Source organism: Onychomys torridus, chromosome 7, assembly GCF_903995425.1.
Source record: "Onychomys torridus chromosome 7, mOncTor1.1, whole genome shotgun sequence".
Classification (NCBI taxonomy): domain Eukaryota; kingdom Metazoa; phylum Chordata; class Mammalia; order Rodentia; family Cricetidae; genus Onychomys; species Onychomys torridus.
Window position 1 is genome coordinate 42392864 of NC_050449.1, and position 14828 is coordinate 42407691.

The 14828-nt window shown below is 47.6% G+C and overlaps 1 protein-coding gene across 1 annotated transcript; it reads right to left on the reverse strand.

The window, feature by feature from the left end:
- Positions 1-236: 236 nt before the first annotated feature.
- On the reverse strand, positions 237-11950 carry Htr3a (5-hydroxytryptamine receptor 3A). The gene is made up of 9 exons (XM_036193713.1): positions 11750-11950; positions 9402-9568; positions 8301-8345; positions 7252-7361; positions 5455-5624; positions 2544-2704; positions 1989-2199; positions 1685-1909; positions 237-1036 (listed from the first exon to the last, which is right to left on the reverse strand). Exons 1-9 carry the CDS (start codon positions 11814-11816, stop codon positions 738-740), a joined length of 1455 nt encoding a protein of 484 aa, XP_036049606.1. The 5' UTR covers positions 11817-11950; the 3' UTR covers positions 237-737.
- Positions 11951-14828: the final 2878 nt, after the last annotated feature.

Here is a 14828-nt window from a genome sequence, read left to right on the forward strand (position 1 = left end):
TAAATGGTCAGTCTTGACCTTGAAACTGATCCACCTCCTACTGTTTCATCATGGTGGCTCTTGTGTCACCCTCTAGTTCCCTGGTCCAGCAAGCATCTGTCAACTGAAACTACAGGTGATTCCGCCATCCAGCCTTTCCCCAAAGCTGAATACAAATGGCCATGGACAGAGAGTAAGATATCACTGTGCTTTATTATCCTCCTTTCCCCACTGGCTGACAAAGCTGAGTGCTAGGGACGTGGCCACTGGTGAGCTGAAAAGGGAACCATTAGGGGCTGGATAAAATGAATGCAGAAATTTCAGGCACCTATGCTAGAGGATTAGTTTTTCTTTGAGCTAAAAAAAAAAACAAACAAACAAATTTTGTGGAAATGAGCAGTTCCAAGGGCTTTAATCAAGGAAGTACTGCAAAGGAAATCGAGGCCTGATGTATTGATGGGTAAAGTTAGAGGGTACTTGATTTCTCTTGAACTAGGATATCATGCTTTAAAGCCATGGTGGGGGGTGGGAATAAAGTGGGGGAGGCAGAATGGGTCTTCACCACTAAGTTTTGGGGCCAGGGGTTCAGATACTGGTTTGGGAATGGGTCTTCAACACTAAGTTTTGGGGCCAAGGGTTCAGACACTGGTTTGGGATTGCTCAGACTAGTTGGAGTTGGAAACAGAATGAAGGACCTAAAGGGAAATCCTCCATCCTTAGCCTAACCAGTCCCATGTACCATGCCGAGTTGTGCTTACTCAAGAATAATGCCAAATGGACCAGAGTGTGACCAGGGTGATGCTGTAGGCCAGCACAGCCAGCAGGTAGATTCGGAATAGCAGCCTGTCCAGCACGTATCCCACTCTCAGCCAGTCCCGAGCCACCTCCCGCATCTCATCCCGCTTCTCCAGGAAGTGGCGGATGGAGGATAGCTCTTGCAAGAGCCCACGCACAGCCAGCGAGGCCTCTCTAGGTGGTGGGGGAGGGCTACCTCTGCCCCTCGGGGTCTTCTCCAAGTCCTGGGGTCCCCCAACATGGCTGAAGTGGTTTCCCATGGCTGGAAGAAGAAGTGAGCCTTAGTAAGAAAGGGAGGCCAGTGAGATATCCTAATGCTGTGGCAAAGGGGTGGGGTATGGAGGCCAGAAGTCTGTCTTCCTCAGTTGCACTCTCTCTCCCTCTTTTCAGACAGAGTCTCACTATATAGTCCTGGCTGGCCTGGAACTCACTATGTAGACCAGGATGGACCAAACTCACAGAGAGATACCCACCTGTATCTCCCAAGTGCTAGGATTCAAGGCATGAACCACCGCACCGAGCTCCTCTGAGCCCTTCTCAGCCCATGGGCTCAGCCTCCAGGACTCCCACCTTACATTCTCCTAGGCTGATGAGGGCTTTGAAAGCAAAGGAAAAGGGCCTGGCTGGGCCTGATGGTGCATGCCTTTAACCCCATCACTTCCAAGACAGGAAAGATCTCTGTGAAAGCCAGTCTGGTCTACATAGTTTGTTCCAGGTCAGCCAGGGTTACATAGTAAGACCCCATCTTTTAAAAACAGTGGAAAGGGAGACAAGGTTCCAGTCTGATTGACATCTTTGATAAAGCATCTTCCTGCTTCTATCCTGTACCCAGTTTCCAGGTCCTGTCCTGCATCCCTGGCATATCACAGCCTCCAGACTATGTATGAGTCTGTCTTTTACTCTCTCTCACCTGAGCAGTCCTCAGTCTTGTTGGCCTGGAAGGTGGCTGGGTGCCTATGGACCATGGGCTGCTGTTCCCCTAGACAGAGCAGCCAGGCTGTCTTCTCTAGGACCAGGTGCCTTAGCCAGGCTGGTACTGGCCGCTGTAGGTCCTGCTTATGCACCAGCCGCACAATGAAGATGGTCTCAGCGAGGCTTATCACCAGCAGAGCCATGCACACCACAAAGTAGACACCTGAGCCAGAGAAGAAGACACACTAAGGGCGGGAGCAAGTTCATATCACAGTGAAGTCTTGCCTGGGGGGAGGCCTTACCAATCAGGGGAGTGCCGATGGCTGTTGCCGGCAGTGTGTCTGACACAATGATGAGGAAGACTGAGTATCCCAGAAGGAGTGTGATCTTGAAGGAGACTCTCTCGCCGCTGTCTGGGGGCAGGCAAAAGCCCACAATGTCTACAACCATGAGGAAGATACTGGGCAGCAAGAGACTGACTGCGTAGAACAAAGGCCGCCGGCGGATGACCACCTGGAACCAAGATAGAAGCTTGGGGATACCTGGGCAGACAGGAACCCAGGAAGCACTCCCCCCCTATCCAGCCCTCTCTCTTATAGAACTTCCAGCCTAGATGGCTTGGGGAAGGAGAAAAACAGACCCATATCCTTCCTCTGGCACCAGGCTTGTGACCGTTGAAGACAGAGAATGCTTCAGGTGTGTTCCCGTCTCCCTTTGCTGAAGTTACATGGGATGTGTATGGACCTAGAGCTGGCAACAGGGCTACTCTGCCTTTCCCAGTTGCCTCTTTATGCCACCCCCAATGTGGAGGTCGAGTCATTTTTGTGGCCACTCCAGCCATAGCCACTCCCACTCACATAGAACTTCATTTCGGCATAGCTGCTACTGGTTTCCATACTGAACTCCTGAAACTGGGTCAGCACTCCCAGCAACTCCCACTCGCCCTGATTCATGAAGACGCTCTTGTCTGACCTCACTTCTTCTGGTGATCGCCACAGGGAAATGTTGATGTCCTGGACTAAGAGAAGACAAAGGGTCAAAGAAGCTTTGGGATCTCAAGCACAGAATCTTCAAGCATAAAAGATGAGGCATGGTGTGGACAACACCCAAGGAACCTTCTTGTCAGATCTCTGGACCCCAGACTTCTGCCCTGGTTTCCTCGGGTGTACAAAGTGCAGTGATAGAACACATTTTGTCTAACTGACAAGCCTATAGTGAGGGCACTGTGCAAAACAAAACAAAACAAAAATGCAGGAAGCATCCATTAGAAAGCTTTCGGTCTCTGTCTCTGTCTCTCTCTTTCTCTCACTTACACCCCCCACACTCACACACACTCACTCACCCCAGTCTTCTATGTTAGAGTTTCTCATCTAGGAAATGAATTAAACGCATATGTCTTCACAGAACTACCTGTCTTTGAAGAATTAAGAAAATAAAATAAATCCTCAGTTACACCATACCACAGATATTCCCTATCTATCTATCTATCTATCTATCTATCTATCTGTCTATCTATCTTCCAGAGGACCTGGGTTTGGTTCCCCATACCCACATGACAGCTCACATCTATCTGTAACTCCAGTTCCAGAGAATGCAATGCCCTTTTCTGATCTCCATGGACACCAGGCACACACCATGGTGCACACACATATATGCAAGCAAAACATTCTTATACACAAAATAAAGTAAATAAATATAAGACAATGTTTAAATAGAAAAGGGGCTAAGGAAAAGGCTCAGTGAGTGAAGGGCTTGCTGTTCCAGCACAGAGACCTCAGTTGAATCCTCAGAAGCCACATCAGAAATCTGGCTGTGGGCATGACACTTGCCATCCCACCTCTGGAGAGGTACAGACAGTGGAACCCCTGGGCTCACTGGCCAGCCCAGCTTAATCGGCAAGTGTAGGGAACAGTGACAGACCCCTGCCTCAAAAAGACAAGATGGAAGACAACTGTGGAAGATACCTTGGGTCGGTCTCTGACCTCCACATATGTGAGCAACACACACACACACACACACACACACACACACACACACACACATACACACACACACATGCACACGCATCCAAGGAAATAAAGGAAACTATCTAAATGTCCATCCATGAAGAAAATACTTAATAAACAATGATACACCTAGATGAGTCTATTGCAGTTAAAATTTATGAGGAAGATCTCATACACACTAATTTTGAGAAAGGTCAGGGATTCATTGTTGATAAAAAGAATTAAGTAGCAGTATAAGACAGGAGACACAATATGTGGTCTCCATAGGTAGCACGTGTGTGTGTGTGTGTGTGTGTGTGTGTGTGTGTGTGTGTGTGCGTGCACACACCTGTGGGTGGAAATGCATAGAGAAGTAAATGGAAGATTCTATTATGTCATATTGTATTTAGAAACAACTTTTTATATGTATGAGTGTTTTCACCTACATGTGTATTTGTGTACTCTGTATGTGTGCAGTGTCTGTGGAGGCCAGAAGAGGGCATTGGATTCCCTGGAACTGGAGTTACTGTTGTGAGCTATCATGTGGGTGCTGGGAACAGAACCTGGGTCCTCTCGAAGGGCAACAAGTACTCTTAACTGCTGAGTCATCTTTCTGGCCCCATAAATGAAGTTTAATGTAATGAACAGGTCAGAGCAGGACAGGTTGTTTTCCTATAGTCCAGCGGTGTATCTTCACCAGCCCTCCACTAAATACCTGGCACCCCCACACGCAATAAAAATTCTCAGGACCAGACGCTGTACTAAAGAGTCTAAGAGTGGGTCAGAAACCATGTCCCCATTCCTCTGAAATCATGCCCGTGAGAAAAGCAGACATGGACTGAACAAGTCTTGTCAAGTGATGAAGGCAGTAAGAAAAACCAGGGTTCCTAAAAACTGCACGAGAAATCGCTGGACGAGGGGCCTCGAGGAAGTCCTCCCAGGCACCGGTGATACCTGGGGGTGATCCGGCGAGTGGAGGGGTTGATCAGGCTGTGTCTGGGGTGCCGGGAGTAGGAGAAGGAAGATGGGTGGGTAGCTTAGGAGAGGGAACAGCCTGTGATAAAGAGAACAGGCTGGACCTCTAGGCCTCCAGAAGAAGGCAGCTGGGCTGGCACACACCAGATGAAGCTGGTGTGGTACACTGTGGGCAGGACCAGGTCAAGGATTTGGATTGGGTCCCAGGACTACTGGGAAGCCATTCAGGGGTTTAAATAACATGATCAGATTTGCATTTTAATAAGAGCTCACAAGCTGTTGTGGGGAGCCTGAACCACAGTGGGGGGTCGTACATGGGGAAGACCAGGGGAGGAGGGGAATAAGGACACCTGGGCAGGAGGTGTTGGCTTAATTCAGGGGTGAAGAGGAGTGGGTGGGTCTGAGATACATTTCCTGTGAGATCTTCTTTGAGAACCTGGGTAAGAATTGTCCCTTGCTGCCCTTGCTGAGTGTCACATGAATCCTTGTAACAACTAGGGAGGCAGTGAGAACAGCAATATAGGCTCCAGCTGGAGGAACAGGAAACAGAGGCTCGTTGGCATTAAAAAGACAAGTGGCAGGATATATTGCTCAGTGGTGGGGTGCTTGCCTAGCATGTGCACGGTTATAGGTCAGATCCCCAGAACCACAAGGGAACAAGATAAATGGAAGAGACGGCTGAAGGGAAGAGAAGGAGGGAGAAAGTAAGTGGTGTTTGATAAAGGAAGGATGTATCATAGAGAATGCTCCTGGCCCCAAGTGCCTGAGAGCCCCAACCTCTGCCCCACCCACAAGCCCATGTACTCACTGGTATGCAGCCAGCTGGTGAAGGTCAGAGAGCAGTTCTGCACATCAAAAGGGAAGTTATAGATGTCCAGGCTACAGGCGGTCACCACCTGGAGGGGCTTGTAGTTTTGGACTTCACCTTGATGATGCACGTACACATAAGGGATGCTTGGAGACTTCCCCACGTCCACACTGGTCAGGGAAGAGGAATCCATTTGTGGGCTGAAAGGACAGACCCTTGCCCTTGAAGGCTAAAGATCTTTTGAGTAGGTCAGTAGGAAAAGAAATTCAGGGAGGGTCTGGACAACCAGATAATTCAGACATTTTGTCTGGCCTTAATTTTCCAGGGTTAGCCATCTCAGCTCTCTGACCCACTGTTATCAAAGTGGTGCTCTGAACAATAAAGGGTGCTTCTCTTTAACTCCCTTAGCTCTCAAAGGAAGAGAAGGAATTCTTGAATCTATAAGCCACTGGCTGTAGGGAGCTAGCCAATTGTCTCCAGGCTGCCACACACACCCTATGGCAGATAGAATAGAGCTGACTTCAGAATGGCCAGTGATTGGATAGGAGAGAGGAATTATAGGTTTCATCCTGACTCTTATTTTGCTTTGATTCCCATTTTTAGAAGCCCCCAAAGTGAAAGCAGTCATCTCAGAGGGAAGAGAGTAAAGATCATAAGTAAGAACAGGGGAGCCTAGGAAATCCAACAAGAATTCAGCCCATTCTCTTGACTGAGCCTGGACCCCAAGGCTGAGGTAAACTGAGCACAGGATCCCTGGCTTTATTCTTCTGTGGGGTTGCCTGAAAGATGAGAAGCTAGGATAAAGGGCAGAAGAAAATTTCTAGAACATTGGGGCATTTAAGGGTGGAATCAACTTCAATGGCCTTCTTTAGGAGAATGCCATAGAGCCAAATGGTACAGTTGATACTGTATGAATCCCTCTGGCATCTCCCCTTACTATTATTATTAATTTTTTTTGAGATAAGGTTCCATGTAGTCCAGGCTGGCCTTGAACTTTCTATGTAGTCAGGAATGGCCTTGAACTTCTGATAATCTTGCCTCCATCTCCCAAGTGCTGGGATTGTAGGCCTGTGCCACCACATTGGGTTTATTCACCACTAGGCATGGAACCCAGGCACTTTGTATGTGAGCCAGATACTCCGCCAATTGAGTCACAGTCCCAGCCCCCTTCCCTCTTCTATCTGTATTTCCCCCATGTATTTTCCTTGCCTTTGAACTCAGATATCCAGTTGGTGGACCCTGGATGAACCTGCAGGATGGGGAGAAAGTCAGCTGGCTGCAGGCGATGGGACCATGTTGGGCTGCTGGGAACAAAAGCTGATGGGACCCACTTCATACTGGAGGTGCCAACTGTGGCCTGTTCAGCACATGTGTGGCTTGGGAGGTTTGAACACGTCCCTTGGCTCCCAATCTCCTTTGTGACCAGAAGCATTGACTGCCATCAGTGTTTCACTCCTTTCAAAAAAATGTAACAGTCCCCTCTGACAAATGCAGCTGTCTCCATTAAGTTATTAGAACTCAGTGTGACATCACTTGCTGGCTTCTGTTCGTATGATGGGGGCCCCTGAACTAAGAAGTATAAGATTGTAGATAGCATCCAGTACAAAAAGAAAGGGGTGAGGGGGTTATCAAAGAAGAGAGAATTGGGTAAAGGAGAGCTTGAGCAAATGCTAACTTGACTTACAGCCTACAAGCCTGGCTGGGACCATTTGGAGGCTGCAAAGAGGAAGTTGTCACTGTGCCTGGCTTCTCTAGTCCCAGCCTCCCAGCCCCCTCGACTCTGATGAAAGTACTCACAACTCATTGATGAGAATGTCAGGGACCCAGATGCTGTCTGTGGGGATGGACAGTTTGGTGATATTGTCAAAGTCCTCAGGGGTCCACTGCAGAAATTCATCAGTCCAGAACTGTGGGAAAAGCAGAAACAGTCATGGGCAGTTCCCACTCTTTGGTGAGGGTCACCTGCAAATCAGAAACATCCCTACCCCTTATGCTCAGGCAGTAGGTGGGCATCTTCCAAGGGGAAATATGGGCATTGACCCACATCACTCACTGGTTGCTGAGAGACCCCTACCTCTACAGTTCTCCATGTATACAGCACAGACTGCTACAGCCTCTTCTGGGGAAGCATGCAGCCTGTTCTTGTTTGGCTCCTTGCCCACGAGACAGGGTGTGTTCTGAATTAAGGGATCCTTCAGTGAGACAGAAATGGAGCTGTCTGATAGGGTCAGCGTTTCTCTACTACATTCTCTGTTCCATACGGGTATTGTGGTGATAGAGCATGGCTATGGCCGTGGGAAGGGATTCCACAGAGACCTGTGTATGCTGTTGTGTCTACAGAGCCTCTGGAGTGAGGCCTCTCTGGTTCACCTCCAACCCCAGTCAAGGCCTGAGACATCTGTCTACAAATGTGACCAGCACTTGTCAAAACTGAACATGTGGCACCAGGGCAGAGTCCTCAGGTTTAAGTGGATGGCTTCTTCCTGTCTCCATCTCTCAGTTTTGATTGTTATCCAACTTAGGGTAGAAGAACTTTCTAGCAATTGGAAGTTGTTCACATGAAAGTGAAGTGAGGCCAGGGATTGTCCTTTCCTCAGTGTTAGTCAGCCAGCACTTGTCTAGGATGCTCCAAAGAATCTGAGAAACCAGGGGTGAGGACTGGGAAGATGTCCTATACCCATTTTGCCCTGGCCTTGAGGTGAGACCCCTAAATCTCATATCTGTCTACCATTCCGTTGAACCTTCACTGGGGCCACTAAGATTTCTGACCCCTTGAGAGGGGGACGTCTTTCTTGGTAGAGAAGTCTCATCTCAAAAAGCAAGGTGGTGAGAGATGGTCTGCTCACCTGCCGGTACCAGATGTAGGTGGTCAGCACCTGGTTCTTCTCATCCTAAGAAAGGAAAAGGAGCTGACAGGTGGTCTCACACACACCACCCAACATGAGCTGGTCTTTTGGAAAGGCAGGAGGTGGGAAGGGACAGGGGAAGGGGATGAACTGGCTACGGGGCATCCAGGAGAAGCCGGTCTGTTCAGAAGACACAGCCAGAGTGAAATGCAATGTCTTCTTTTCAAGTTCAAAGGTACATAGTGCGGTGTGGTGGTACACGCCTATAATCCAATACTCGGGGCTGAGGCAGGCATACTGGGGTAAACTTGAAGCCAGCCTGGGAATCTGGTAAAGCTCTCTCTCAATGTAACATTTTTAAAAAACACCCTAAGGATATATAAATTATGCATGTTTTCTGTTGTCATTGTTTATTATATCTATATATGATATAGATAATGCATATATGGCCTGCTGTGTTATGAAGTTAAGAGACTCAAAACTACAGAATAAAAAAGGAATTAGTCTCCTCTCCCTCATCTAATTGCAGGTCTCCCTTTCTGAAGCAGCGCACCATCCTGCCTTTTTGAGTTGTTCTTTCCAGAGATGTTTGTTCTAAGTGTTGTGATTCCCTCCTGTGTTGAGGTGGAGGGTGTCATGTGACCCAAGCAGCCTGTGAAGTCAGTTCCCACCTCCACATGGCAAGGCAGAGAGCCAACAGCTCCTCAGTCACCTTTTTGTCAGTCTCCATGCTCTGCTTAGCCTCACCTGCTCTAGTTATTGATTAGTTAATTGATGATCATTATGACATTTTATCTACTGTTGCCATCTAGTGACACCTGCCACTCAAGGGACCTGTGTAAGGCACTAACTAAGGGTGTAGAGACAATATGGGGAGACAGAGTCCATCATGTAAGAGGTGACCACATCTAGTAGAAGGTGCACATAGGTGGTCCAAGTTTGTGGTTTGGGCAGCTGCGCAAATGCAACTTCAGTCTGTCCCATCATGATGCCAGGCCATAGGCACTAGGGTCCTTGATGCCCATTGTACTGCCCAGTAGATGCTTTGGTCTCACGTGGCTTCTCTGACACCCCCCCCCCAACAGGTTGAGGGCAGCTCACCACGTTGAGGATGGCATACATGATGACATCGATGGACACAGTAGTAGGCTTCCTCCAGTCCCGCACGGGCCGCACCCCCTTCCTGTAATTGACCAGGAGATGATCCGACAGCCTGAGCAGAGCGGGCAGGGTGGTGTTGCGGGCCCGGGTGGCCGCCCTCCGACTGGCTGGGAAGAAGAACAGTTTAACACAGGAGCTGGAGCCCTGGTTCTCTTACCCCAGCTTAGAATCTGTTATAGAATTTCATCCTCTGGGCAAGTAAAATGGCTTAGTGAGTGAAGACACTGGCCATCAAGCCTCATGACCTGAGAGAATGGACTTTTGTAAGTTGTTCTCTGACTTCCACATACATGTTAAGGCGTATGTGTGACTACACACACACACACACACACACACACACACACACACACACAAAATACTAATTATTCTACTACTACTATTACTACTACTACTACTACTACTACTAATAATAATAATAATAATAAATAAATAAAATGTAATTTTAAAAAGAGGAAGAGCCTAGCACCAGGCCCTGGCCCTATTCTGGGAATTTTGAGTATTCCTCAGTTTCCCCTGGAAAACAGTAGTAGTAACTCAGAAAGCAGGAGTGACGTGTGAAAGCCCTGCCCCTTTGGCAGCACACATACTAAGATTGGAATGATGTAGAGGTTATGAAAGATCCTGCACAAGGGTAACATGCAAACTTGTGAAAGAGTCCATGGTTCATTAAACAGAATAAAAGTCAGCACTCATTGGGTAGGGAGGGCACAGCCCAGAGCGGACTGGTCCTTTGCAAACCAGGAGCCACAGGGCTGGTTACTATTGAATAATACTGTGTCCTCATATTCTGCTCTCAAGCTTGTCACCAAGCAACAAGGCATGCCTACAGATCTCTCTGTGGTGTGTCATCTACCTACCCTGTAAGCTTCCCTCCTGTCTGGAAGGACAGAGGCAAGCAAAGAGAAGTGGAAGACAACAGACTATTTTTAAGTTTGTTTTATTTCGTTTTGCTTTTCAGGCAGGATCTCACATAGCTGAGGCGCACCTAGAACCTTGCTATGTGACCAAGGATGGACCTTGAACTTCTGATCCCCCTCCCTCCACTTTCCAAATTCTGGTATTATAGGCTTATACCTCTACTCCTTGTTCATGTGGTGCTGGGGATTGGAGCCAGGGCTGTGTGCATGAATGGTATATCCCCAGCCCCAAGAGACTTTCTTTTCTTTTTTCCCTTTGAGTCTTCTTTGAAATAATGGAATAGTATCTACACAAGTCTTCCATTCAATCTCAGGATAGCCTGCCAAAGTAGCTAGCAAGACAGACCGTTATACAGACAGGAATCCCCAAGGCTCAGGAGGGTTAAGAGCATACACTAGCTAGCTGAGAAACTGAGGTTCAAACCAGATTACACACCACTATCTGAGATTCTGTGAGGCTTGTAGGAGGGTCTGATGGGCTTTGGACAACTATTGGGGGTTTGGAGGGTGTCTGGCTAATGCAGCCAGGCCTTAGAACAAGATTAGCTGAAAGGACAGAAAAACCCAGGAAAGGCAACCCAAAGCACTTACCACGGCTTGCTTCTGATCCATCTACCCTGCTTCTCCCAATGCCAACTTGCAGAAAAGAGCATCCTATCCCTAGCTTTCAGTCCCACCCCTTGGTGGCATCCTTCTCACTGTCCCACAAGGTGCTGCAACACAGCTGTGTCGAAGGAACCTTCCTGTGGGGCTGAATGTGGTCTGCAATAGAAGGACCCAGGACCTGCGTGGCCAAACACCCTGATTCTGAAGCAGACAGAAGAGGATTGGGTAGGAAGGGCAGGGAAGTTTAATATTACTGGAGGTGAGCTTTGAGGAGGAGCCTAGGGGAGAGAAAGCCTACAGGACCCAAGCAACAAAACCAACAGAAGAAAGAAAACGTTGCTAAAACGGTCCTGCTACCCACTCTGCTGCTGACAAGCTGGGTGACCCTGAGTGCACTGTTCTCCCGCTCTGGACTGTAGCTATAAGAAGTGGACTAAATGAGCTCACAGGTCCATAGCTGCTTCCATTTGATAAGCTGAAAGGCAAGGCAAAAAGAATGGGGACCTCTCAGCACCTGCCTATTGATTTCTTACAGACAGAAGCCACTCCACCCCTTTCTCAGCAGAAGACTCACTTAAGCTCAACTTCTCAAACCACTTAATCTGACCTCATACCTTAGAACGCTTTCTTGCTCATCAGCAGTGAGATAGCCAACCTTCCTTTAGCCCTCCTGTGGCTTCAGCTTCTCCTACCTTCAGCCCTTTGAGACCTGAGGCCTCTCCCCATCCGACAGCTTGTTATTCCCCTCACCACCCAACTCCTTACCTTCGGCCTGGGCCAGAAGCAGAGGAAGGACCAGGGCCAACAGCACCTGCGGCATGCAGAGCAGCATGGCAGGCTTCCCAAGCGTGGGAGGGCCTCAGAGCAGCCACTCAGGGTGAGTCCCCCTGACTGCCAGCCTGCTGCACACCCTCTGCCAACCTCATGTCCCAGGCAGCCTGCTTTTCCAACTGCTGTCTGCACCTCGTGAGGCTGCAGCCTGGCACTCCCGGGCCACCAGAGTTGGGGAGCCGCCAAGTTTTCTAGCATGCAGCTTTTCAGCTGGATCAGGTTTCAGGGCGGGAGCAAGGGGAGGGGAGTCTGCTAGCTGATGTCAGGAGAGGGAGCTCAGCCCACCCATTCAAGTAGGTAGGTGGCTTGGCCACATCTTGTCCAGGAAACGTTTTGGGGAAGGGGCCTACAGGATCTATGGAACAAAGATTCGGATTGACAGCTTTGGGACTGTACACTGGGCTGTCACTGTCACTAATGTCCCCTTACAAGTGTAGCAAGGGGAAGGTGGGGGGATGGCTCCACCAGGGGCAGCAGCAGGCACTTTGACTCCCCATGGTGACGTAATGCCCCTAGTGAAGCAGGTGACAGGGAATTTCCAGCAAACAGAGAGGATGCGTGTGTTGGGGGGGGGGGAGTGTCAACTAAAGGTCTGCTCCTTCATCCTCATTCAATAAAATTTTTTAAAATTTCGTTTTGATTTGTTTTGCTTTGTTTATTGAGTCAGGGTCTCACGCAGCCCAGGCTATCCTTGAACTCACTAGGGAGCTGAGGATGTCTTTGGACTTCTCATCCACCTGACTTCACTTCTTGAGCGACAAAGGATGACATAAGGCAAGTGCCCACCAAGAATTGAAGAAAACGAAATATGTTTACAGATCTTTGCCTGACCTTCTGAGCTTTAGCAAATATGATGAAGTGTCTGACCTTTGGTGATAACATTCTTATCGTAAGCTGGGGACATGGTTGGGTGGTATGGCGCTGGTCTAGCATGTCCAAAGCCTAGTTCAGTCCCTAGCGCCTCACAAGAAAACAAAAACTTGCCTTAGGCTAGGTGATGCTCACCTGTAATCCCAGTAAGGTAGAGGCAGGAGGATTGAAGTTTCAGGCCACTCTGAGCTCCGCAGCTGGTTCCAGAGCACTTTGGGCTACTGTCTCAAGAGAACAAACAAATAAAAAATAAATCAAAAGTTAAATAAGCAAAAGGACCAAGCATGGCAATCCACATGTGTAACCTCAGCTCGTGGAAGGTTGAGGTAGTAGAGAGGGAGGCTTGAAGCCAGCCTACCCAGGATGCACATAGAGCATGATCTCTATCTCTCTCTCTCTCTCTCTCTCTCTCTCTCTTTCTCTCTCTCTCTCCCTCTCTCTTTCTCTCCCTCCTTCCCTCCCTCTCTCCTTCTCATATATAAAATAGTAATGTACATATCTTTTAAAGATTTCTTTTACTTTAATGATGTGTATATGGGTGGGAATGTAAGGGAGTGGGTGGGTATGTACGTACATGTGTGAGGGCAGGTGCCCTTAGAGTCTAGAAGAGGACATTGGGTCCCCTGGAGCAAGAGTTACAGGCAGTTGCAGGCTGCCTGTCATAGGTGTTTAGGAACTGAACTTGGGTCCTCTGCAAGAGCAATATATGCTTTTAACCTGTGAGCCATTTCTCCAGCCTTGTAAAAAATAGTTTTAATGTCATGTATATTTATTTTTATCCATTTTTGTTAGATATAATAAATGCATGTAGTATTAATTATAGAACATTACAAAGAACAGTTGCAAGCATCCATAGGGTTACTGTCCCAGAGAGAGTCACTGTTAATATCTTGGTGTATGTTCTTTTGGGAGTTTCTTCCAGAAAGTGTATAGTTAAGAAAACAGGAGGTTGGAAGGATACCTCAGTGGCTAAGAGAACTGGCTGCTCTTTCAGAGGTCCTGGGTTCAAGTCCCAGCACCAACATGGTAGTTTACAACTGTCTGTAACTCAAGCTCCAGGGTGTCTAATGCCTCTTTCCACCTCCTTAGGCTCCTGCATGTGTGTGGTTCAGACATACACTCAAGCACACATACATCCACATAAAATAAAATAAATAAAACATACTACATATAATTTCATAGACTCCTTCCCTTCTTTTACAAATGTTTTTTATTTATGATTTTAATTTTTATTTATTTATTTATTTTGGTTTTTCTAGACAGGGTTTCTCTGTGTAGCTTTGTGCTTTTCCTGGAACTCAATCTGTAGCCCGGGCTGACCTCAAACTCACAGAGATCTGCCTGGCTCTGCCTCCCAAGTGCTGGGACTAAAGGCATGCGCCACCACTGCCTGGCTGTTTATTATTATTATTATTATTATTATTATTATTATTATTATTATTTTAAAGACCTTCCGTCTAAATTTCGTTTTCTTGAAAGAGATGTTTCCTTTTCTCTTTATGAATTAAATGGGTAAGCATCTACTTCTCAGAGACACAGCCATGTGCCCCAAAAGTTGCCTGAGTAAAAGGTTGTATAACTTGCATCTGGGAGGAGGCCCACCCCAATCTGATGTAAGTGAAAACTTGCCTACCTCTTCTGTATTAAAGGCGAAATTTTCCTATATCCATCAAGGTAAACTTTAACAACAAAACACTCGTGTTCTTTGTAATTCCTTTTTAAATTGAATACAAGTATGGACTGGATTGTAAAAAGGAAACGGCTTCTGTTGTGGTGTCTTTCCTTTCTTTTTTGTTTTTATCTTATTTTATTTTTTTATATAGGGTCTCATTTAGCTCAAGCTTGCCCAGAACACTCTCTGTAGCCAACAACAATGATGACAAGCTCCTGATCCTCTTGCCTCTACTTCCCAGATTTTGGGATTACAAGTGTGTACCAACCGCTACTGTGGGTGGAACACCGGGCTTCATGCATGGCAGGCCAGCATTTACCAACCAAGTCACATCCCTAGCCCCAACAATAATATAACATACTTTTTAAAGGCAGGATCTCTTATAGCTAGGCTGACCTTGAATTCCTGGTACTCCCATCTCCTCTTTCCAAGTGCTGGGATGACAGGCATATACTGCCAAGCCTGGTTTAT